We start from the raw sequence: 26,189 nt of genomic DNA, 5'->3' as shown, positions 1-26,189 counted from the left end.
ACTACTTATCGTGATCAATTGTATACAAAACCAGTCTTATATTATTTATTTATTTATTTTCATTAAAAAAACAGTGAAATAACATTTAAAGAAGCTCTGTAAGGATTAATCAAACACTCCATCTCCATCTTCATACTGGATAGAACGAGCAATACCATCAGCAACCAAGAAACACGTAGAGAGCCATTCACATAGTCCCATCCAAACCTTTGTGGCCACCCAAAGTATTGCACTTGCTCTCATTGGCATTATAAATCCTTCTTGTGCTTTTTCTCTCTTCTTCCAAAAACTTGAACATAAACAAAAATGAAAATGAAAATAAAAATAATAAAAGAGGACTCAATAGAATGGCATGACACAACCTCTAATTTCAATTAGTCTCCCTTGATAAAAGAAAAAAGAAAAAGAGACATACAAAAGAATTTAGAGAACAAATTCGAAATCTCTTGTCAGCATCTTGGAGCCCCCCAAGGGATTCAACCCCATAATAATCTGATGTGTGTAATATTGGGAGACTGCATATACTAGAAGAAATTATTACATACTTGAAGAGGTTTTGATACCCTTGTTTGTCCCAGAAAAGAAAAAGAAAAAGAAAACTAAACTAACAATATATGTGGGTTGTTCTTATCCTCATTTTAGAGAACAAAACCTTGACTCATACGAAGTTATAGGTTTATCCTGCTTAATAGTTGACATTTTTACAGGTATTTATTTCCTCCTATCTTAGGACAGTGACAGCCGTACTAATGAATATGTCAATGTGGTTAAGCTACTTACCAATTATGAAAAACATATATAGTGAAATGAATAATGAGACTAGCATATACTTTGTGCACAAACTATGTCAAAAGGATTTGTACAAATATTTATATTAAATGTTTTAGAGTACCTGGATTCTTCCTCTAAAAGTCGAGTCTATCAAGTATCAATCCCTAACAGTTACATCTGCGTGGGTGATGACGGTGGCATGTGCTATTGGCGTTGGGATTTTAGAGTTACAATAGTATGATAGTACTAGTTGATTGTAAATAGTTTGTATACCATTTCTCATTTTTTTAAATCACTTTCACCTTTGTCTCTTATTAACACAATTTTTATTATTCACTAATCATATTAGATCTTGATCATGTCAATAATTTATATAAAAAAGATTATGAACAATGTTGTGTTACTAAAATTAAATCTTAAATTTCATTGACCGATTATTTTCACTGGGGTAGTTTTTATTTTATTTTATTTATTTTTTAGGGGTGGGGTGTTCATAAAACTCTCAATGGTAAAATAGGTTAGAACCCCTTGAACATTTATACCGTTACGCCATTATAATAAGATTTGCGTAACATTTTTTCCCACCAATTTTGTACAAAAATCTTGATATCATAACAAATAGATCCTTTTTGTCTATTCTCTTACCATTTAAAAATTTTTTTGCCCATAAATTGTTAAAAAGAAAAATGAAAAAAATGAATGAATCAAGTTAATAACAACTATTATTCTTCTCAGTAAATTAAAAAAAAAAAAAAATTTAACGATTATTATAATGGTTTTCAATATTGGCAAAAGTAAGAAGAATACATACACATATAACTTTTAATTTGGTTGAAGATGGTACATACTTATTAAACAAAATTAAGATGGTACATAAGTGATTTTCATAGAAATTCTATCATAAGCGTATCGCATTATATATATATATATACACATCTTTGGGATTCAGTAACTTGAAATCTCAAATTGTTTCATCTCAAATTGTTTCAATAATAAAGTGTACTGAAAATGTTAAAATGCGTTTGTGTCTAAAAAAAGAAAAGAGTTCATAGATAATAAAACAAATCTCAAAGTGCGGTTACAAGCATGAATTTATATATCTCTGCTCTGATTTGTGCATGGTGTAATCCATTGTTTCATTGAAAATGTGGGAATAGATTGATGTGGCTCATCTCATGAAGCAGATGGCCTAGAAACCAAACGAAAGAGCATGCACTTTCAATTCTACCATTGCTGCCACATTCCTAGAGAATAGTGGCCCTCATCAATTAATCTGGAAAAAAAAAATGTTTTTCAATAATGTAAGCATGTGGAAAGATTCTCAAAATTGAAAATAATTTTCATAGAAATTGACAAGGACTTTCTTCCAACGAATACGATTAATTCTCATTATATTATTGACTCTGTGCCAATCATATTGGACATGTCTCCACCTTCCATCATAGTTTATTGATCATTCACGCGTGTTAGGTGAAGTCAAGCATGCGGCTAGGTTGTCCATGTGCAACCCAAGAACTCAGAAAAAGGATCTCTATCTATCTAAATCTGCCAAGAAATTTAGACTTTTACATCACAAACTGCTTTCTGCCTTATTGCAATTACTTCTCTTTACTTCTTTTCAACCTTGTTCAACCAAAAACAGAGACTATGGCTGGGGCTTTGGTGGGTGGAGCATTTCTCTCAGCATTTCTTCAGGTGGCGTTTGACAGAGTGGCTTCTCGCGAGGTCCTAGATTATCTCAACGGAAGGAAACTGATTGATCGTTTGGTGCAAAAGCTGAACATAGAGCTGATGTCTGCTGGTGCTGTGCTCAATGATGCGGAGAATAAGCAAATTACAGACCCTGCTGTGAAGAAGTGGCTGGATGAGCTCAAAGATGCTGTTTATCTTGCGGATGACATCCTGGATGAGATTTCCTACGAAGCTTTGCGATGCAAGTTAGAAGCTGAATCCACTAGTAAGGTAATGGGCTTTATCTCTACTTTTGTTAATTCATTTGACAAAAGGATACAATCCGAACTAGAAAACATTCTAGAACAACTAGAATCTATTACAAAACAAAAGGATGTTCTCCGTCTAGAAAAGGTTGCTGCTGCTGCTGAAGTACCATCACGACCATTGACAACTTCTAGCCCTGAAGAATATGGTGTGTTTGGTAGAGATAAGGATATGGAGGCGATATTTGATATGTTCCAATCCGATGATGCGAGTGATAATGGTCTATGTGTTGTTCCCATAGTAGGTATGGGTGGGGTTGGTAAAACAACTCTTGCTCGACATATATACAATGACAAAAGAGTCGAGAAGAGTTTTGACCTCAAAGCTTGGGTTTGCGTTTCAGAAAATTATGATTATTTTAGGATAGCAAAAGCTATTTTTGAAGAGGTCACTTCATCTGCTTGTGAAATTCATACCATAAATTTGCTGCAAAATAAAATTAGAGAGAATTTCAAAGGGAAGAAAGTTTTCATAATTTTAGACGATGTTTGGAATGAAAAATATGAAGATTCAGTTGAGTTACTAAAAATTTTCAGATGTGGGGCACTGGAGATTAAAGTTATTGTTACGACACGCAGTAAAATAGTTGCATCTAATGTAGGCACAGTTTCAGCTTATATTTTAAATGAATTGTCAAGCGAAGAATGTTGGTCGTTATTTGAAAAACATGCATTTAAAAATGGAAGCTCTAGTAAATTTTCCATTCTTGAGGAAATTGGTAGACAAATTGTCCAAAAGTGTAAAGGCTTGCCTTTAGCTGCAAAAGCACTTGGGGGTTTGCTGCGGTTTGAAGAAGATCCAACAAAGTGGACAGAGGTTTTGAAAAGTAATATATGGGATTTACCAACAGAAAACAATAGTATCATTCCGGCTCTAAGATTGAGCTACCACTACCTCCCATCACAATTGAAGCGTTGCTTTGCTTATTGCTCAATCCTTCCAAAGGATTATGAATTTGAAAAGGAAGAATTGGTCCTACTGTGGATGGCAGAAGATTTATTACAGCAATCCAAAGGAAATGGAAGAATGGAAAAAATAGGTGAACAATACTTTGATGATTTGGTATCTAGATCACTTTTTCAACGATCAAGCAACAACAATCCATGTTTCGTAATGCATGACCTAGTCAATGACTTGGCAATGCTGATAGCTGGAGAATTTTGTTTCAAGCTAGAGATTGATGAGTCTTGTGTAATCACAAGAAAGACTCGTCATTTGTCATATGTTAGAACTAAATATGATTCCTCTAAGAAATTTAAGGTATCTTACAAGGCCAAGGATTTGCGAACCTTCCTTGGATTAGATTTGTCATCGCATCAAAGGTATTGGAATAAGATATCAATGATGATGATAGATGATTTGTGAAAAATTCAATCTAAGCTTTACAAACTACAACAATGGAGTTTACACAGTAAAAAATACTCAGTGAAGTTATAAACGCAGAGAGAGAGAAAGGAGAGAAGATTTGATAACGAAATGAAGAAATTCTGAAAAGAATAAAATGCCTTAGCTTTCCATTACTGTCATGTACAATATATAGACATAAGAATCTATAACTGCTCAACCAGAGATGCTGAAATCACGGAATAGATCCGTGATTTGTGGAGGGAAATTAGGAACTAACTTAACTGCTATTAACAGACTAACAGATTAAGTTTTAATATGAAAGTCCTATATATATATATATATATATATAGAGAGAGAGAGAGAGAGAGAGAGAGAGAGAGAGACCTTCCTGAAGCAAGGGAAGGTCACCTGCCAAACTCTCATGGTTTAAGCCCATGTGAGGAATTGGCTATAACTCAAAATTGTTTAAGTGGAATTTTAAAAACTGCTATTGCACTCACTCAGCTACTTATTTGCTTCGTCTCGAGTGCTTTGTTCCAATTTGTTCATGATAGAAAGAACTACAAATAACATGCCATTATGCTAAGAAAGAACTACAAATAACATGAGATTATTATGCTGAGAAAGAAGTCAAGAATTACAATTAACAGCGGCACTGGCACACAATGACACAAACACAAACCTACACACCTGTCTCTCATAAAAATAGAAAACATGCTATTATGTTCATGATAAAATCTATTATGAGAAAGACATCGAATGGAATCAATAATTTAATATTACCATATAAATTTACTTCTAATAAAGATAAAAAAAAAATTAAAATGGTATTTTATTTTCAACTTTGCTAGAGAGAAAAAAGAGGGAGAGAGCTAGAATAAAATAAACAGTATTTAAATGCACCATAAATAGTAGGGTTTTAGTTTGTAAAGCTTAGTATTTATGGCATCAATGCTCTGTTTTCTGGTGTTTTGGAACTATTCTCAACATCCTCCCTCAAACTCGAGGCAGTGTTAGCCAAGAATTTGCTACGTAGAACCAGAAAATGAGGACCAGGTAAAGGCTTAGTAAAAATGTCAGCAAAATTGTCACGACCAGAGATAAACTTGACCCCCAAAGTACTCCTAAGAACACAACCTCGCACATAGTGATAATCTACTTCGATGTGCTTTGTTCTGGAATGGAAGACAGGATTTGAGGCCAGAGCAATAGCAAAGTTATTATCACACCATAGAATTGGAATGTGAGGAAGAAACAGCTTAAGCTCCTTGAAAAGAGTACGAAGCCAAGCTAATTCTGTTGCAGTGGAGGCCAATGCACGATACTCTGCCTCTATGGACGAATGGGAAACAGTGGGTTGTTTCTTGGAAGACCAAGAAATTGGGTTGGAACCAAGAAACACTAACATCCCAGTAGTAGATTTCCTGTCAGTGGGGTCTCCAGCCCAATCTGCGTCAGAGAAGGCAGAAAAAGTGAGAGGACCAGGAGCAAGGTGGATGCCAAAATGTAAGGTGCCTCGTACATAACGAAGAACACGTTTAGCAGCCTCCAAATGAGAAGTAGTGGGACGCTGCAAAAATTGGCAGAGCTGATGCACACTAAAAGCCAAATCAGGGCGTGTGAAGGTCAAATATTGGAGAGCCCCCACCATACTTCGATATTCAGAAGGATCAAGCAGAGCAGAGTCATCAAAGGGAGTAAGCCGTGTATTAGGACAACAAGGAGTCTTTGTGGGCTTGGAATTTTCCATGTGGAATCTATGAAGAACATCTGAGGCATACTTGGATTGGCATAAAGTGAGACCAAATCTGGAAGGCAAAATTTGAATGCCCAAGAAATAGGAAAGAGCACCCAAATCCTTAAGTTCAAAAGCCTTACTAAGAGCAGTGACAAGATGAGAAACCTGAGAGGGTGAGTTGCCTGTAATGATAATATCATCAACATACACAAGTAGATAAATGATGATTTGATAAGAGTGATATACAAATAGAGAAGAATCTGCAATGGAAGCCTCAAACCCAAGATGCAACAACTGAGAATAAAATCTGTCAAACCAGGCACGTGGGGCTTGTTTCAATCCATACAAGGATTTATGTAACCTGCATACATGATGAGGAAACTGATTGTCCACATACCCTGGAGGTTGTTGCATATAAACCTCCTCCTTTAGGAAGCCATGGAGGAAGGCATTGGAAATGTCTAGTTGTCGAAGAGGCCAATGTAAACTGATTGCAATAGAGAGAACAAGCCTCACTGTAGCTAGCTTCACAACTGGACTAAAAGTTTCAGTGTAATCTATACCAGCTTTTTGATGAAATCCTTTGGCCACCAATCTAGCTTTGTAACGAGCAATACACCCATCACTATGTAATTTCAGCTTGTACACCCATTTACACCCCACTAAGTTGACAGCAGATGGAGCAGGAACAAGGGACCAAGTTTTCTGTCTTTGCAAGGCAGAGAATTCTTCATCCATAGCTTGAACCCATTGAGGAAACTTAGAAGCAACCTTGTATGATGGTGGTTCAGAATGAGTGTAGTTAAGTACAGCCTTGTAACATAGTTTAGGTTTAGAAATACCATTCTTTGATCTAGTAGTCATAGGATGGGCATTAACAGAAGCAAGAGTAGTAACTTGGGAAGAATTTGAAGTTGATGGAATTGATTGACTTGAGTTGGAAGGACAAATAGGGAGTAATGTGGTAGGTAAGGGAGCAAGTGGTGGCTGTGATGGAGATGGAGAATGAGACTGAGATGGAGGAATATGAGGAGAAACTAAGCTAGGACCAGAAACATTAGAAGTTAAATTTGAGGCAGGAAAGGGAAGAGGATTGAATGATTGATAGGTAGGAGGAGATGTGTGAGTAGGATAGGGGCCTAGGATAGAAGACTGATTGGAAGAGTGAAGATATAAGAGATTGGACAGCCATATATCTGGTGTTGGTGGGGAAGAAGGTGTGACAGAAGGAGATGTGAGAGGAAAGGGAAATTTGTGTTCATTAAACAACACATGTCTGCAGGTATACAACTTGTTAGTGAGTAAATCAAGGCACAAGTATCCCTTAGAGACAGATGAATATCCTAAAAACAAGCATTCTGCTGTTCTGTGATTAAGTTTGTGTTGACTGTATGGTCTGAGATAAGGGTAACAAGCACACCCAAAAACATTAAGGGAAGAGATATCTGGATTATGACCATAGAGTTTAAACCAAGGTGACATGAAGTCTAAGGTAGCTGTTGGAAGTACATTGATGAGGGTTAGGGCAGACTGAACAGCAAAAGACCAGTATGTGGAAGGAAGAGAGGCTTGTGAAAGTAATGTGATTGTGGTTTCAACTAAGTGCCTATGTTTCCTTTCAACTAAACCATTTTGTTGAGAAGTGTAGGGACAAGAAATTTGATGTTGAATTCCATTGGAAGATAAAAAGGACTCAAAAGACTTAGAAGTAAACTCACCACCCCCATCTGATCTGAGTACCTTAATGGTGGATGAAAATTGGGTTTTTATCATAGCATGAAATGTTACAAATTTAGAGTAAACTTCTGATTTATTTGAGAGCAAGTACATCCATGTAAAACGAGTGAAATGATCAACAAAGATGACATAATATTTGTAGCCATTTATTGAATCAAGAGGTGCAGGACCCCATAAATTTGTGTGTACAAGTTCAAAAGGAAAAGTAGCTACAAACCTAGAACTAGGAAATGGAAGTCTATGCATCTTGCCATGAAGACAATGAATACAAGAATTTGCAAGATTAACACTATTAGGAAAAGACATTCCATTATTATGAAGAACATGTCTAAGAATTTGAGAATTAGGGTGACCAAGCCTGCTGTGCCACAATTGACAGTGAGAAACAGACAACTTGACTGAGTTACAGTGTTTTTGGGGAAGAAGAAGCTTAGTGGCTTTGTGAGGATAGATAGGGTAAACACCCCCTTCACTCTTGCCCTTGTAAAGAATGGTCCCCGTGGCCAAGGCCTGGATTAACAAATTGTTTACATCAAAGTAACAACTACAGTTATTGTCATGGCAAATCTTATGGACAGAAGCAAGGTTAGAAGTAATAGATGGGACCCTTAACACATTTCTAAGCTGAATAGCAGAATTAGGAGAAGGAATTAGTGAATTACCTATATGAGTGATAGGCAAATTCTGTCCATTCCCAATTGTGAGTTGTTCTTGGCCATTGTAGGGCTTAGGAAAACTTAGGTGGTTGAGGCTAGATGTGACATGATCCGTGGCTGCACTGTCTGCTAGCCATGGTTGCTCCTGAGTCAACTGATGGTTGGATGAGGTGACCATAGCTGCCAATTTTGTGGGTGGATGCCTGCCTTGATAGGCATAGTCCATCCTGTGATAGCAGTCAATGGCTGTATGACCTGCTTTACCACATATTTGGCAAATTGGCCTCTCTGCTCTAGTGTTAGAACCTTGAGGCTGTGGTGAAAAATGATTGAACTGACTTGAAGATGGACCTGGACCTCTGCCTCGGCCTCTGGTATTGTTGCCTCTTCCTCTACCTCTATTAGTATTGTATGACTGATTGTAGTTATGAAAATTACCACCAATGTTATTGAATCTTGGTGTGGAGTTAACTGCCATTGCAAAAGTAGAGTCTTTGAACTCCATGCCTTCATTCAAGGATTCTTCTTCTGCATTCAACAGAGTAGCTAATTCATCAAAGCTTATTTTTGTGCTTCTAGTTCTGATTGTAGACCTGAATGCTCTAAACTCCTTTGGAAGGCCTTTGAATGCCACATGGAGTAGTTCTTCATCATCCAAAAGAACACCTACTGCCATCAATTTGTCTCTGATCACCTTAATTTTCTGCAGATACGAATCCACAGAATCAGATCCTTTCTTCACATTGTGCATTTCACCATTGAGATTCATTACATGAGACCGTGAAATTGAGGAGAACCTGTGTTCAAGAGTCTTCCATACTTCTTGAGCAGATGAACAACCAACAGTGATGGCCAATACTGAAGGAGTTAGAGTAGAGCTGATAAAGGTCAATAATGCCTTTTCCTTTGACTTCCAGATGAGATAATCTGGATTGAGTACAGAAGTAACAGCTCCAGAAAGATCCTTGAGGAATTTCTCAGGAATGAGAGGAACTTCATCAAGAAGTTCAATCATAGAGTACGTTTCCAGTACCATGGAGATTTGGTGCTTCCAAACAATATAATTGGAAGAATCTAGTTTAACTGTCATCATGTTTGACATGTTTGACAGCAACAGTAGAGGTTGGTTAGTGAGATTGAGGGATGAAGAGATTGGAGGCATGGTGGTAGGAATTGAAGAAGTTGATGTTGAATTTGTTTCTGCCATTGTTGGACATTGGGATCGTGGTTGCTCTGATACCATGAAAAGATTCAATCTAAGCTTTACAAACTACAACAATGGCGTTCACACAGTAAAACACTCAGTGAAGCTATAAACTCAGTGAGAGAAAGGAGAGAAGGTTTGAGAATGAAATGAAGAAAATTCTGAAAGAATAAATGCGTTAGTTTTTCATTACAGTCATGTACAATATATATAGACACAAGAATCTATAACTGCCCAACCAAAGATCCCTGAAATCACGTAATAGATCCGGAATTTGTGGAGGGAAATTAGGAACTAACTTAACTGCTATTAACTGTCTAACAGACTAAGCCTAAGCACTAACATCAGCTATACAAAACGCAGCGTATCAAGATGCTAATAACAGGAGTATAAAACGCAGCGTTTCACTTAAATACATTAAGAGCTATGCTTTTAAGTAGAACGACATCGTTCTAAGGAGTAGCTGAGTTAGCCGTTGAAGACTAGCCGTTGATCATCAATGCTCTGTTTTCTGGTGTTTTGGAACTATTCTCAACAAGATTTACAATTTAACCCTTATTAACGCAGATAGGGTAGAGCGGAATGGGTCTAAAAAGTCTAAATCTATCCCCGCTCCGCTCTGTAGTGCAAGTTTAAAATCTCGTTCTATCCCTGCTTCATCACCTTTGCAAGGCGGAAAAAATCTGCTCGGAATGAAGCGAAAAGGAGCGAGTCGGGCCAAAATTGCCTAATTTATAACCAATAAAAAATATATATATATATATATATATATATCAGAAAGGAAAAGAAAAGAAAAAGGCAAAAAAATCAGAAATAAAATGCCTTAGCTTTCCATTACTGTCATGTACAATATATAGACATAAGAATCTATAACTGCTCAACCAGAGATGCTGAAATCACGGAATAGATCCGTGATTTGTGGAGGGAAATTAGGAACTAACTTAACTGCTATTAACAGACTAACAGATTAAGTTTAAACACTAACTTCAACTATACAAAAACGCAGCGTATCACTATACTAATAACAAGAGTACAAAACGCAGCGTTGCACTTGAATTATAGCCGTTGAAGACTAGCCGTTGCTCATCAATGCTCTGTTTTCTGGTGTTCTGGAACTATTCTCAACATTTGTTGTTGACATCTAAGTGCTTAAGAGTTCTTTCATTTTCTAGCTATGGAAACATGCGGGAGTTACCTAATTCTATTGGCAATTTGAAACATCTACGCTATTTAAATCTCAGTTACACGTCAATTAATCGGTTACCAGATTCTCTATGTAATTTGTATAAATTGCAAACCTTGTTATTGTTGGAATGTCACTCCCTTATTGAGCTGCCTAGCAAGATGTGGAGATTAGTCAACTTGCGCCACTTGGATTTGGCTGGTACAAACTTGAAAGAGATGCCATTGCATATAGGTAAATTGATAAATCTTGTGAAATTAACTACTTTTGTTGTGGGCAAACATTCTGGGTCTAGTATTAAGGAGTTAGGGGAGCTCCATCATCTTTCTGGTGCATTGTCCATTTTAAACTTGCAAAATGTTCATCATGCTAGAGATGCTAGGGAGGTTAATTTGAAGGATAAGCAGCAGTTATCTGAGTTGGTGTTTCAATGTGGCTTTGACATTGGAAATTCAGAAAAGGAAAGAGATGTTCTTGAGCAATTGTGTCCTCATTCGAAATTGAAGTCTCTCACCATTAAAGATTACGGGGGTACAAAATTTCCAAATTGGTTAGAAGATTGTTCTTTCTCCAATATGGTGTCTATACGCCTTGCCAATTGTAAGTATTGCTCATCCTTGCCTTCACTTGGGCACCTACCTGTCCTCAAGAAACTCTATATTCAAGGTTTTCATTTTGTATTGCGTGTGGATCGTGAGTTCTATGGGGATGGTTCTTCTACAACTAAGCCTTTTAGATCCCTTGAAGTATTAAGCTTTACAGACATGCCAGAGTGGCAGGAATGGTTTTTATTTGAAGACGAATATGAAGATGAGGGTGGAGTTTTCTCTACTCTCAAAGAGCTTTGTATAATTGAATGTCCCAAGCTAAGCGGCGGTCTACCCAGTCAGCTTCCCTCTTTAATCAAACTTGAAATTGGAGAATGTCAGCAACTTGTTGCTTCAGTTCCTAGCGCTCCAACTCTCAATGAATTGAAATTAAGGGATTGTGATAAGGTTGTGTTGAAGGAATTACCACCCAAGTTGGATTACCTCTTTATTAGAGGAGGTCGCATCTTCTTGCAGTCCTTTACGGAGCTTATGACGTGTCTCACTGTCCCAGGAAGTTTTCTTGATATCAAAGGAGCATTTCAGATCACAACGGGCCATTACTATCCTTCTCTTGAAAGTTTGGAAATAGGGGATGACTCTGACTCACTCTGGTCTTTTCCCTTAGAGTCGTACCCAAAACTCAAATCTCTCAGTGTACGGGAAAGTAAAAATCTTGAATCTCTTTTCGTATCAGAGGAATCTTACTGTGATCTTAGTTCTCTCACTCATTTGCGTATTTCCTCGTCCCCTAATTTTGTATCATTTTTTAGTGGAGGTATCTGCGCCCCTAATTTGACATTGATTGTGATCATCAATTGCAACAAGTTAAAGTCATTGCCTGAAAATATGCGCACCCTATTCCCATCCCTTGAGATTTTGGCAGTCATCGATTGTCCAAAACTGGAATCATTTCCTGAGGGAGGTTTGCCCTTAAATTTAGTAACACTTGACGTCTCTTACTGCGACAAACTATTTTCCCGGGGATTGCAAGATCTACACTCCCTCAGACAGATCGGTATCTACGGCGATAATTGCAAAGATGTGGAGTCCTTTCCGGAGGAAGCGTTGCTGCCTCCCACTCTCACAAATATCTATATTTCATCTTTTCCAAAGCTGAAATCACTCAAGGGTTTTCAACATCTCACCTTTCTTAAAACCTTGAGAATTTGTGAATGCAATAAGCTCCAGTACTTACCAGAAGAGGGCTTTCCCACCGCTCTTTCTTCTCTAATTATTGACAGATGCCCTCTTCTAAAACAACGGTGTGAGAGAGAGAAAGGGGAAGAATGGCCAAAAATTGCGCACATCCCCAACATAGAGATTGCCGATGAATTCATCGAATGAGCTATGAGTCAACATGCGATTCTGCCCAGATCAGGTAATTTCTTTCTGTAATTAATATAATATTAACTTCCGTCCTCTACTTATTGCTATCACCTAAAATTCCTTTTCAAAGAATTAGTTTTTTAAATAATTTTTTTTTTATAATTTTTAAATTGCAACAAAAAAACTCTAGGTCTTATCCCTGATTTTAAATTTTTTGCTTTTGTCTTCCCTGCTAATTGAAAATGATGTAATTGATGTTTGATTTCTGTAACTTAAATTAATGATTGCATGCAATTGTTAATATCCTTGTCTCTTTAAATTTTATTAGAGAACAACAAAATCCTGGTGGTTGCTTAATTTGTTGATTTGTTTTTGCAGAATAAACCTTAGCTGGGCAACTCAGGAAGAGGCATAAAATTATCTGGGTATAAGGCCAAGCTCAATTCGAGCCTCCTTATCTATATGAAAAAGAAGAAATGATGCCAAAATAAGGGAAAAATCGTGCAAGACTCGCATCCCCTACACAAGAATCAATTATAAAGTTTTGGTGGGTGCTAAAACTCTTGAAGAGACCCAATCCCCTGTTTTGCTCCACACGAGAGATAGCTAGCAACACGACTCAATTTTATTGCCAGGTACTTCTTTACAACCAGCTAAGTATCAACTTAGCAACACGATTCAATTCTAATGATTTTTTAAATCTTATAAAACAGATATGAGATGTTTTATGCTACATCCAGAAATTGTTAAGGGAAGGAATTCTTGTGCAGATTCACCTTAATTTGTCAACAAGTTCAACATAAACCCAGCATCTATTTGGCGTGATATCAGAGCCTATTGGTCACTAAAAGAAATCTTCTTATCTTGAGGATTTATGCTTACTTGACTCCTTTGCCCACATTCCAACTGGAGGAACCTGCTACATTATTCAGCTCCTTCATTTTGAGTCCAAACTTGTGGGAGATTGAGGGAATGAAATCTCTGGTAGTTAAATTTTAGTATTATTTTTCCTTAAGCTTATGCATTTGACAACTAAGATTGATTCTTTTAACAATTTACACCATTAAGAAGTTCAAAATGTGATTGTAACATTTGTCTTGAGAAATATGGCAGGCTATTTGATCATATTTGACAAGCGGCAGGTGGAACCTAGTGCAGACTTGTAGCTTCCATTATCACATTTTTTAGATTAAAAATCACTTCTCAATCCTAGTGAGAGAAGTTCTTTTGATTGAGCAATGCAGGTCAGCTTCACACTCTTCCATTCTTACCATTTACCTTTGCTCTTCTCAAAAGAGGAAAGGAGAATTTACTTATAATACGAATAAGAAATGGAATAAAAACTGTAAAAAATGGTATTGAAATTATTAGAAGTAATCAACTTTGAATGCTCATCCATATAATGATCTAAATGCCACAGAGTACTTTCCAGCATTTATATGTCTTTGATGATTAATAAATTTGTTTTACAAGTACGTTTTGTGATATTGGCAATTGACTTGGGCGCAATATGGCAGGTTTTTAATCTCAGGTGGACACTAGGGTACTTTGAAGCAAGTGTTGCTTTAATACCTTCAACAGTTGCTGAATTTTTTAAGCATGAGAATCTTTTGATTGAATGATGCTGGTGAGTATTCCCTATTTCTTCCTCTTATTTCTTTCAATTTTTGGAGAGGAAAAAATGTGATTTACAACGGAGGAAAATAAAAAGGATTAAGAAATGACATGTTCGAAAATCAATTCAAGTTTTTTTCTTTGACGTGGAAATGCTCAATTCTTGTGTGACTAAAATAAGAAATAGAACTCTGTGTAGTATGAATTTTTTCTCTGAGGCTGAAAAGTTTTAAATCTTATTTAAATATTGCTTTTCATGTTCCTTCAGTCCAAAATCTTAAATCTTTTATTACTGCATTGCTTTTCAATTCATATAGTCACTACTAGGATATCCCTAATTTTAAAACATTTGCTTTTGTCTTCCTCACTAATTGAAAATGATGATGTTCGATTTCTGCACACTTAAAATCAATAACTGCATGCAATTGTTGATAACCTTGGTGCTTGTTTAATTTATTGATTTGTTCTTGCAGAATAAACTTTAACTGAGCAACCTAAGAAAAGGCATTCATAATGTTTGGTTACTTGAGAAGGGCTTTAGTTTCTCATACATGAGTCATAGAAAATAAATTATCAGGGTACAAGGCCAAGCTCAATTCAAGCCTCCTGATCTGTATGACAAAGAAGAAATTATGCCAAAATAAGGGGAAAATCTTGCCAGGAGACTTGCATCCCCTGCATAAGAATCAATTATAAAGTTTTGGTTGGTGCTAAAACTCTTGAAGAGGCCCGATACCTTGTTTCGCTCCACACAAGAGATAGCTAGCAACATGACTCAATTTTATTGTCAGGTACTTCTTTACAACCAGCTTAGTATCAAGTTAGTTTACTGCTTTTTAAAATGATTTTTAAAACTGATAAAACAGATATGAGAGGTTTCGAGCAACATCCAAAAATTGCTGAAGGGAAGGAATTCTTGTGCAGATTCACTTTAATTTGTCAACAAGTGCAACACAAGCTCAGCATCTATTTTGCATGATACCGGTGGCTACTTGTCCTCTTATATCAGTCACACCTAAATTTCTAATATGCTTCCAGGTCACTAGAAAAAATATTCTTATCTTGAGGATTTATGGTTACTTGACTCCTTTGCCCGCATTTCAACTAGAGGGGCCTGCAGCATTATTCAGCTCCTTCATTTTGAGTCCAAACTCCTGGTGGTACAACAAGAAAATGGGAGATTAAGGGAATGACAAGTCTCTGGTAGTTCAATTTTTATTATTATTATTTTTCCTTAAATCTTATGTATTCAATGACTAACGGATTGATTCTTTTAACAATTTAAACTATAAGAAGTTCAAAATTTGATTGTAACATTTGTCTTGAGAAATATGGCAGGATATTTGACCATGTTTGACAAGCAGCACGTGGAACCTAGTGCAGACTTGTGGCTTCCATTATCACATTTTTTAGATTAAAAATCACTTCTCAGTCTTAGTGAGAGAGGTTCTTTTGATTGAACAATGCAGGTCAGCTGCACACAGTGCTTCCATTCTTACCATTTACCTTTGCTCCTCAAAAGAGGAAAGCAGAAATTACTTATACTACAAATAAGAAATGGAAGAAAAATAGTAAAAAATGGTATTGAACTCATTAGAAGTAATCAGCTTTGTAATGCTCATCCATATAATTATCTAAATGCCACATTCCAGATGTAACAGACACGTCACATGTGGGTGGAATGGCCTTTGTAATGACATCTCCTGTTGGAGTTTTAATCATGGAGAAGTCAACTAATGGAGTCTTTTCCGCTGGAGGTCCCTGCTTGGAATTCTTGTTTTGTTGTCTATAATGAAAACTATGTGGGCCTGCAAGTCTTGGAACACAAAAAAATCCATGCTGGACGGATCATGCTATTAAAGGTGGTAAGCTCATCTTGTTCCAACAATTTGTAATTACTAAAAAATTCATCATCGCTCTTTCTTACTATTTCTGGAATATTTTGGTGCTTGATACTGACAAGTTATATGCCTTTGTTTGTCTTATTTATTTATTTTATTCCGTTTATGTTATTTGCATCCATGACCTTGCTTGATATGATCAAAAAGCCATCATTCGTTCTGTTATCCAAACATATGTGCTATACTACCACAATGGCATGGATATTTTGTATATTCCATATGCACCTGTTTAAATGATGTGTACATTATCAGGTCAGCAAACTACCTCTCTCTGAGCGTTGGGAATTGATGGTGGATGGAAAAAAGTCAGTCCCCTCCAGAATTTTGGTTATTTCTTCTCTTCCACACTCCAGAGAGTTCAAAAGGCTCAGCACATCACTGTTCTTGTTGTCCTTGCAGTCCTTGGCAGTAGGGGTTGTGAAACTCCATTGTTACTATCGTCAGGGCCATTCTTGAGGCTCCATCGTGTCACTACCAGCTATAACTAGTACGTGTTTTCAAACCAAAGAGTGCTCAGTGGTTTAGTTTTGTTCAATTGAGTTGTGCTTCCTACATAAAATTTGGACCTCAATCCTGAATGATGTTTAAATTCAAATTATTTTGCAGGTTTTCAAACACAATATGTGCAACATGTAGGCTTCCAACAATAACATACCTGACAATTGCTTGACATCATCCTATTGATGAATACAATATTTATAGGCTTGGTTTTAAGATCTAAGGTGGCTGCTACCAACCAAATTTGACCTTCTACAACCAAAGCTTCCAAAGAGCTAAACTTACATTGATAATTATAGTAAAACAGTCGTTATTGTTACAAATTATATTCCATCTCAAGCAAAGAAAATATTTCTATTCCATGCTTGCCATGTAATTAAAAATCAATTGCTATCATTTTAGACTATATATAAACAGCTCTATCTTTTTACAACTTTTTGACTATGTTTTACCAGAATTTGGAAACGATGCTCAAATCTTCTATACTTCAATTTTCTCTAAGGTTCTCGATTTATTATTATTATTAAAGCTTAATCCATTATATTTTCTTTTATTTTTTAAATTTTTTATTGACTAGTGTAAAATTTAGACACTCTATAAATTATCATGACTAGTCTTCTAAATATCCATAGCAAACCTTATAGTTTTGGGATTAAGGTTTTGTTGTTGTTATAGTTTTAATGTTGATATCTTTCATGATAGATGTAAAATGAATTTGATATTTATGAAAAAGCAATTTTCAGCCCTGAGAGTAAAACCTGATCAATGTTTTTCATGATAGTGTTGAAATTTTGAGTACATAAAAGAGCAATGCAATTACTGCTATCCTAATCATGCTTTCTAAACGTGTAAAACAAGTATTTTTAAAACTAAATAAAGCAGTGCTTATAGGCCAGCAGAGTAGTATTGTACACTAAAGCAAGTAATTCTACTATATTAGTTTGTTAATGGACCCGAAATATCAATAAAGGACTTGCAAAATATGGATATATTTAACAAAATTATAATTGCATGACGAACCCAAACCTCAGAAGACGTGTAAAAACTGGTCTATATATCTCCTTTGTTAATGTCATTGTGCAACTTGCTCAAGGCCCTGGCTGCCAATTTCAGTTGCAACCTATTTTAGAAGACATTTGCTAGCTGCAAATCACATCAAGAAGCTTTTTGGTTTGTTATGGTTCCAAACAGCTCCACCAGGAGTGTAGAGGCTTTGTTGCTGAGGCTGCTATGGCTTTAATTAGACTCATAAGGATCTAGGCTATTTTTTTTTTCTTATACTTATTCATTTTGATGCTTGTAATTACTAGCCCCGTGACCGTTTCCTCTTAATTGTTAATATATCAGGAATCAAGTGCAACAAGGGGTACCAAGGTGCAAGCTATTTCACTTAACCCAAAAGTATTTCATGACATTCAGAACTGACATTATTCTGTGTTGTTAGTAGATTATTGTAAAGGAATATGAATGTCCATTTAGCATGCGAAAATTAAATTTCAACGTAGCAGAAATCGGAGAAATTTTAACAGTGAAGAATGCTAACCCTATGTGGTGCTAGAATAGGGTCGATGGGTTCCCTTTATTAGAACTTTGTTTCTATTTATTTTTGTTTCGAATTGGTCGGGTGTTCTTTTACCTTGGAAAATCATACAGTTACCTCATGGGGAATTAGCATTTGCCAATTTAGGGTGTGAAGTGTGAACAGAGCTCCCTAGAATGAAGAATGATAAGCAGTGTGCGAGAAACTGTGGAGTTCACGCCTGCTAGCTTGAGTGACAATTAGTTGTCCACAAAAAGGGGTAAGTTGCTAGAAAGCTTGTGCTACTTCCAGGGAGTTTCAAGACCTACTTGAGATTAGTGCTAAGAAATTTGGGATCGTGCCCGCTAAGGTTCTAACCATCACATTGAAGGATGCTAAATAAAAAAAGGGGAAAAAAGAAGAAGATAAAATTCAATCTATGCATGTACCAAAAGCATCCATTGGTTCGAGAGCTTTTGCTGTTAGATTCCTAAATTCCAAGATAACTGACAAAAATAAGGTGGTCACCATCTCTAATGGCCTCTATATCATCAATTTCAGCTCCATCTTTACTTAGGACCTTCGAAGGCAGGATCCCAAATTTCTTTGCAGCAATATCAAGTAGCTCTTGAAAACTCCCTGGAAGTAGCACAAGTTTTCCACTAGCTTGTTCTTTTTCTGGACAACTGATGGTCACTCTAGCGGCTTTTCTTCCAGAGTCCCTAGCACTTCTTATCTGATTAGCAGGGAATAGAAGATCTTTCTCCTCAGTGTGTGCAGCTGACATAATGCCAAATAGAGAGTTGTGGAAATTATTAGCCCTACGCCTTGGACGGGTTTGGCTCCATGATTCAAATGCTATTCCTTCGAAAGAGACTTCCTGGGATAGAGGACTGATTGTTGGCTCACTATTAAATCTGCCAAGGAACTGATTGCCATTTCTCTGCTCAGGCATTGCAATGAAGGATTGATTTTTGGGCTCTCCACTAGATTGGAAAAGTAGTTGAATGTCTTCATGTCCTTGTTGTTCAGCTAGAGCCCTTGGGGTCCAACCATCAAAGTCTGGTTTGTCAATATCAGCACCTTTGTCCAAAAGAAATCCTACTATTTCAGTGTTGCCTTCACAAACTGCAATATGGAGAGCTGTGGTTCCATTGGACTTAGAACGCATAACATCTCCCCCCAGACGAATTATTTCCTTGAGCAACTTCAAGTTGTTTTGCTCAGCAGCAGTGCATGCAAATTGACCAATGTCTCCGGAGTGTAATTTTGCTCCATTTTCTAGTAACAGGTTGATCACCGGTTCATGACCACCCAGCATTGCCACCCACAGGGGCACATTCTCGTCTGAGTCTGCATACACAAAATTAAATTCATCACGTTATATTACATATTGAATCAATCCCCAAAATGATCCATGCTTGACAATAACCCCAATTCCAAAATCAAATGAAATAAATGGAAATTTAACTAAACTGCGTTCTTAAAACAAAAACAAGCTATATCATTGTCCCACATGGTTAAGAGCAGAGCGCTGCAAGAATTAAAAACGGAAAAAAAAGCAAAAGGTTGAGCTGTTGGGCTAGGAGGTACCTCTATTGTTAGGATCTGCCCCATATTCAAGTAATAGATGCACGCAATTCTCACTTCCTTTGGCGGCTGCTGTATGCTGATTTTATAAAACAAGGGGAGAAATTTAAGAGAGGAAGTATCAGAATTTACATCATAAGAAGTTAATGAATAAGATCAGAAGTGGAAGCATGTCACAAACCAGAACTGTCCTGCCATTGCTGTCCAATTCATTTGGATCGAGACCTTGTTTCAACAGCTGTTGTAACAACATGTCATCTCCCCTAAGAGCTGCAAAGCATAGACTAAGAGGTAGGTCCATTCTACCACGAGCTAGCATGTTCTCTGTCTCCACTAAAACTTGTGACATTATTGGGTCATTAAGATCTTTCAAATGCTGCCCACCAAGAAGAAAAGGCATGTAGCACATAATATGTTAAAGTTTGTCATATGTATAATCAGAATTACTTCACATTACACAAGTTCTTTATATTATACAAAACCAGCATCTACTAAGCTTCATCAAAGACTAGGGAAATGGGATGAAAATCTTATACCATAAGGACACAATTTAAAGTGTAGTTCTAAGTTAGAAAAGGCAGCAAGGGTGCAGATTAGTCTAAGTAGGAAAAGTGTTTCTACATTGATGAAGATTTAGATGTCATGAGATGCTATAACTTTACAGACCTGAAGGAGATTATTCATTATTATTGTCCCATCTCCAACATTGGACTGAACAATATTGAAGAATGTGGCACGGTTTAGCCTCAGTAGCTGGCTCAATCTTTTGGTCCACACTGTAAATAGCTGTGGCTTATAACAAAGTACCCCAATCTCTCCACAGAGATCACCGGCTTTTGCCTCTCCAACAACCTGCAATCATTTTTCATTATTTCATCAGTCAGCTTCTTGTATATCATGGACACCAGGAAAGATGTTTGAATTTCTCATGCATCCATTTAAAACTGTTCAGAAAATTTGAGAGATCATACTTGCCTGTTCAACTCCATTTTTGAAGACCAATAGCTCCTGTGATGCAATTCAGACATTAGAGGAGAGGCCATTATTTGCTATATTAAAGAAAGGAAATTGCAATTCTCAATTGGAAAAAAAAAAATTGCAAAACAATAGTGCAGCTATATTTAAATTAACTGAAAAGTTAAATTAAATTCAGGATTTTAAGATTTTGAGAAACAAATAACACTGAATTATTACCACAGCACCGGTGACAAGTATGTAGAAGTCCGTAGGTGCTTCATTCTGCAAGATCACATCTTCCTTAGGAGGAGAATATTCGGGTTTCATCTCCGAGACCTTTGAAAATTATATAGAGAAAAAATTGGTCACATAAACATTTATTCAAAAGAGGCCGTGCAAAAATCAATTTAAGGAGAAGCGTTCAAAGTTTAGAAGTTGAGGCAGCTTTTAAGGAATTATTACCAGTTGGAAAAGCAAATCATTTGAAATCCCTTGAAACAAGTACACCTTATCCACAAGCGAGTAAAAAAGATTATTAGAAATGCTTGACCGGATGGCTTTAGGAAGGGAATCAAAAGTCTCTTGCTGCTGGAGCCCCTCAGAGTCTGTTCTGAACTTCAAACTTAAATGTGCAAGCATCTGTTCTTGCAAACGAAGAGGCAGTCGGTTCCTCTTAGCGAAACTTGTGGCAGCTTGAATGGTATCCCTCTGGAAATTTGTCACAGAAGACAAGGAAATGGTATTAAGAATGTACCAGGAATCTAAATCTAAATCTGTATGTTTATTTGTATGGCAGAGTATCATTCTCAATTAGTACAGCTTTTACTCACATATTTACTGGTCCGACTGGCCCCATTGACAACCAAGTTTGTCATGTTTCCAATCAAATATGATGTCAATCCAAGGTTACATAGCATGAAGAATATGTCAAAGATCATCTCCCTTGTATTCACTGCATGTAAATCACCATAGCCATCAGTAATTAGAGTAGTGATGGCCCAGTAAATCGCCATCACATAGGAGATCCACAATTCCTATTCGAGGAAGTTTTTATCCATTGATGTTCCAATCCATGTTCTTTTTGGGTTACCATAACGTGATGCCAGAAGATAAAAGAAACATCCAGAACAATGAAGCCAGAAAAGTGTAACCTGTTTAAACAATATCCAAATCATAATAATACAATTACATTGTGCATGCTTTTTCTTTCACCTATAAAAATAGTCTTCAGAGTTATTTAAAAAGACTTACACATAGAAGTTTTGTACATCGAACCCAAAAGTAGTTGTAGCTCTTATCTTTTTCCAATCTGTATTGAGGAACAAACAAACCCCATGTTAAGACTTAAGACAAAAACAAAATAATGTTCTTTCATATTGTTTTACAATGGCTCGAAGGCATTCATAAGATGGGAAAAACCTCTTCACACCTGGAAAAAAAGGCACTAAATCTTCGTAGACGCCAAAGGCGAAGCATGTTGAATAAGCCATATGACCTTAAAGGTGATGGAGATATCTTCCAAGCAAGCTCAGATGGGATTGTGGATATGACATCAAAGACAAGCCAGGAACATGCATATTTCTATGCTATCTTTCTTGGGTCATCCACAAGTAGGAAGGTTGCTCTATGAAGGTAAGCTACAAAGAACCTAATGATAATATCCACAGCAAAGAATGCATTGACAACATTATCAGCTATGGAGAGAGGTGCACGTGGCTTCTTAAGGAATCCGAATTCAAACGGCCGGGGACACCCAAGCAGAATAGATGACCAGAAAAACAAGAAAATTTTCCCAAATTCTGCGATAACCAATGTAATCTTAGCTGAGCTTAGCAAAAAAAATATTGTCATTTCAAATTTTAGACAGAAATTTGTTAATCTTCGTAAGAGTGCATGTCATATATTGTTTATTTTATTTTATTTTATTTTATAGATATAATAGAATTTAAACACAAATTTGTGGAAGTAGGAGTGGGAGAGTCAATCCCGAGTCTCCCATATTTGACAACACTTTCTTTTTAGCGTAAATATATAAGAGTTATTATCAGGTCTCTCTTATTTTGGCAATAAGACTCTTTAAAATCAACTTAAACCCAAATGTGTCATTGTTTAAAATTTAAAACTTTAGACCTGACCTCTTATATAATTTCAACAATATTTCAAGAGAAGAAAAAATTTTCTCCAAAAAAAAATAAAAAAAAAGCAAATTAATGACAATTCAGCCACTAGTTTCTCACTTTTAGAATACCAATCCAATACTGAATTTTTAAAATAATAATAATAATCTTGATTTTTATACATATCTTTTTAATAATAATATTAAGAAAATAAAACAAAGAATATATAATATATATATATATATATATATTATAGAACTCAAAAGAATCAAAAGTAGGAGTGCCAAAATCTAAAATGAACCCATGTCATATTTGGGTTAACATATCTAATCTATTTAATAAATAAACATGTGTCCATCACATAAAATTCATTTATTCCGTCTAACTAAATTTTAATTTATTAATATACCTTTCAAAATCCTAAGTATATAAACTTATTAGCTTTTGTGGTTTATTTTATTTGATATATTGTGATTTGTGATATTAAGATATGTTTTAGTTATAAATAATTATTTGTGATACTATTTGTTATGAATTTGATATTAAAAAATAAAAATCTGATCTTAGCCGTTTAACGGTCATCCCTAATCAAAAGTCAAAACCTTTCTTTTCTGAATACTCAGATTTAAACATGCACACATAAACAGTAAAAATAGTATAGAGCAAAACAAATAATAAATAAATTAAATTCTAGTTTAGAAAAAAAAAATCCAAAAAAATAAATACATGAATGTCAAGAACAAGAACAAGAACAAAATGGTAGGTAAACTCAAATTTCAACAATCCAGCATAAACCAGAAAGATTAACCCAATAAAAATCATTCATATATATAATACAGAAAAAATCAAACCAGTAAAAAAAATATATATAACAGTCTTATATATATATATATATATATATAGAACACACATGAATGTAAAGGAAACAAAAAGTCACAAGCCCACAAAGAAAAACCAAGAATCAAATCATTTTTGCACCTGTAACGGCGGTCATAGGGTGATATGATGAACCTCTTGAGCTTGATTCTGCGTGCACTACTTCCTCCAAGAGAAGGCAAAATCCCTGTTGAGAAACTGTAATGGCTACCATCCATTGACAACTGTTCAATATCTTCTTGTCTGCGCAGTGAATCCTTACAGAGTCCACTGTTTATTAGAGCCTCCATTGTTATAAGACAAACCAAGAAAAAAAGGAGCACTATTTGTATTAACTTTTCTTGTACGTACGTACACAGCAAATAAATACACCTTCTCTCTCTCTTTCTTGTGTATGTGTTGCCAATGTGTTACGACAATGCTTCTTTCTTTGTGTGCTTCTTCAATGCGCTATATATGGAATAGTTCTAGTCTCCTTTTATAGCATGAGCGATCTCGCTGAATTTCTCGAACACTCAGAGTCACAAACACCGGTTTGCTTACTCTTTTTGACCCTTTTATCCCTACTCTAGACAACAATTTTTTTTTTTGTTATTATTATTTTAATGTTTTTGTTTACAAAAGGTAAACTTAATTTTCTAAACTTTTAAGAGAATTTAGTTAAATTATTTTATAAAACTATTTATCCAATAAATTTATATATATATATATATATATAAAAGACTGGTTATATATTGTTTTTACTGGTTTGATTTTTTCTGTATTATATATATGAATGATTTTTTATTGTGTTATTCTTTTCTGGTTTATGCTGGATTATTGAAATTTGAGTTTACCATATTGTTCTTGTTCTTTTAATTTATTTTATTTATTGCTGGCTAGCTGTATAAAACTGATATTATTTGTCATTATGTTTGACATTCTTGTATAAAATATTAAATAGATATATGGCCTTCTTAGACTATAGGCATCATATGTTGAAGCATCTTGACCTTAAGGCTTCGTTTGGGAGGAATGAATGTAATGGAATAAAAAGAATAATTTTACAATATTCTTCCCTTCTCTTATTTGGAAATTTTAATGGAATGAATAGAAAGCTCATTCCTTTATTTGGGAGTTTAAGTATGAGGGAATGGAATGAGTAGGAGATAATGGAATGAGTAGGAGAGAACACTCATTCCTCTCTATTCCCTTAAAATCTCAAATTTTCATTTCCCCTGAAATTAGGAGGAATGGAAGGGAATGAAATTAGATTTAATGATTTTTTTTACTAAAACTCCCAAAATACCTCTATATGTTCAACTCTTTATTTTAAAATAGGGGTCTAATAATAATATTTTCATAAAATGATTTAATTTCATTCTCTCCATGTTACTCTTAAACAAGATTACTTAAATTCTATTCATTTTCATTCTTTTTCATTCCTTTATTTTAAAACATTCAATCAATGTTACTTAATTCCATTTCATTCCATTCTTTTCTATTCATTTCCCTTACTTAAATGCATTTCATTCCATTCTATTCCTTTCCATTCCCTTATGATCATTTCATTCCATTCCCTTATGAACTCCCAAATGGAGCCTAAAATGGTGTTATACATTAATTTTTCAAATTAAATAATAGTCATAATTTGAAAATACAAGCATGAAAATTTTGAATCTATTTGCTACTCTATGTAGTATACCCTCCTTTCTTACAAGGGTGGTCCTTCTTGAACTCTTATACCCTCCCTTCATACAAGGGTGGTCCTACGTGAAGTCCTATACCCTAGCTCCTCTCATACAAGGTTGGTCCTACTTGAGGGATCTTGCACATGCGATACCTATATATCCTAATGTGAGTGAGAAAGCATAATGCAAATATAGTGTTGGTGCACTTTTATTGTTTAAGGATTGTTTTCATTTAAACCGTTTTAAAAATTTTATTTTGACTTTCATGTTATTGGTTATTCCATTTCCGTTAGTAAAACACACATTCATAATACTTTTTTTTTTTTGCCTTACAACAATTAAACTCTTGCATTCCATAGCATTTAGAATTAGTATTGCATGAAATAATTAAACAAGAAGATCTAGAGCGACGGCGAGGTTATTACTAATATAAATGGACGGTAGGGACAATATTAAAAGCAAAATAAATATAACCCGAAATTTTAAGGGTCAAAAATGTACTTTAATCAATAATTTCACAAATTATTATCATTTTTTAAATCACAAAAAAAAAAAAAAAAAATGCAAGCCTTCAAGCTGGATATTTTTGCCAATTTAGGGTTCTCTCCTTCCCCCTCCGTTTTTGGAGAGATTTCCTCACACTTGTATGTGACCTTCGTATCCTGTTAGAAATATGATCAATATTCCAAGCTTTACGTCAATATGGCCGTAAATATCCAGGCTTTACGTCTATACTACCTTAAATAGCTAGCACTGATATATATTCTGAATATATTTTTTCCAATTATTTCGTGACTTATATAGCCCATATAGTACTCCTACTGGTTAGGGTTTACCAACTTGTACAATATGAAGATTCCTTGCTTTAATTAAAACCATGATTTATATATATATGTA

General features: G+C 35.5%; 2 protein-coding genes and 1 pseudogene across 5 annotated transcripts; 2 read left to right on the top strand and 1 right to left on the bottom strand.

Moving 5' to 3' along the window:
• Positions 1–2,228: 2,228 nt before the first annotated feature.
• Positions 2,229–4,289, top strand: LOC111984015 (putative disease resistance RPP13-like protein 1). Its single transcript, XM_024015650.2, has one exon. It carries the CDS (start codon positions 2,254–2,256, stop codon positions 4,132–4,134), a length of 1,881 nt encoding a protein of 626 aa, XP_023871418.2. The 5' UTR covers positions 2,229–2,253; the 3' UTR covers positions 4,135–4,289.
• Positions 4,290–10,269: 5,980 nt separating this feature from the next.
• LOC112000114 (putative disease resistance protein RGA4) lies at positions 10,270–16,996 on the top strand. Of its 4 annotated transcripts, XR_010626216.1 has the most exons (8): positions 13,570–13,794; positions 14,068–14,177; positions 14,638–14,955; positions 15,031–15,367; positions 15,503–15,633; positions 15,817–16,026; positions 16,318–16,552; positions 16,672–16,996. XR_010626216.1 is itself a non-coding variant. In XM_065766511.1 (5 exons), exon 1 carries the CDS (start codon positions 10,541–10,543, stop codon positions 12,566–12,568), a length of 2,028 nt encoding a protein of 675 aa, XP_065622583.1. In that variant the 5' UTR covers positions 10,270–10,540; the 3' UTR covers positions 12,569–12,602; positions 12,929–13,185; positions 13,321–13,534; positions 13,664–13,794; positions 14,068–14,177. The 4 variants fall into 4 exon arrangements, 3 of the variants coding, with proteins under 3 accessions (XP_065622583.1, XP_065622581.1, XP_065622582.1); XM_065766511.1 differs by lacking the exons at positions 14,638–14,955; positions 15,031–15,367; positions 15,503–15,633; ... (1 more) ...; positions 16,318–16,552; positions 16,672–16,996 and adding exons at positions 10,270–12,602; positions 12,929–13,185; positions 13,321–13,534 and having other exon boundaries at positions 13,664–13,794; XM_065766509.1 differs by lacking the exons at positions 14,638–14,955; positions 15,031–15,367; positions 15,503–15,633; ... (1 more) ...; positions 16,318–16,552; positions 16,672–16,996 and adding exons at positions 10,270–12,602; positions 12,929–13,185; positions 13,264–13,534 and having other exon boundaries at positions 13,664–13,794.
• Positions 16,997–18,259: 1,263 nt separating this feature from the next.
• Positions 18,260–23,912, bottom strand: LOC112038193 (potassium channel AKT1-like; annotated as a pseudogene).
• Positions 23,913–26,189: the final 2,277 nt, after the last annotated feature.

This window comes from Quercus suber, unplaced genomic scaffold (genome assembly GCF_002906115.3).
Source record: "Quercus suber isolate HL8 unplaced genomic scaffold, Cork oak 2.0 scaffold_712, whole genome shotgun sequence".
Lineage (NCBI taxonomy): Eukaryota > Viridiplantae > Streptophyta > Magnoliopsida > Fagales > Fagaceae > Quercus > Quercus suber.
This window is presented reverse-complemented; position numbering and strand designations above follow the sequence as displayed.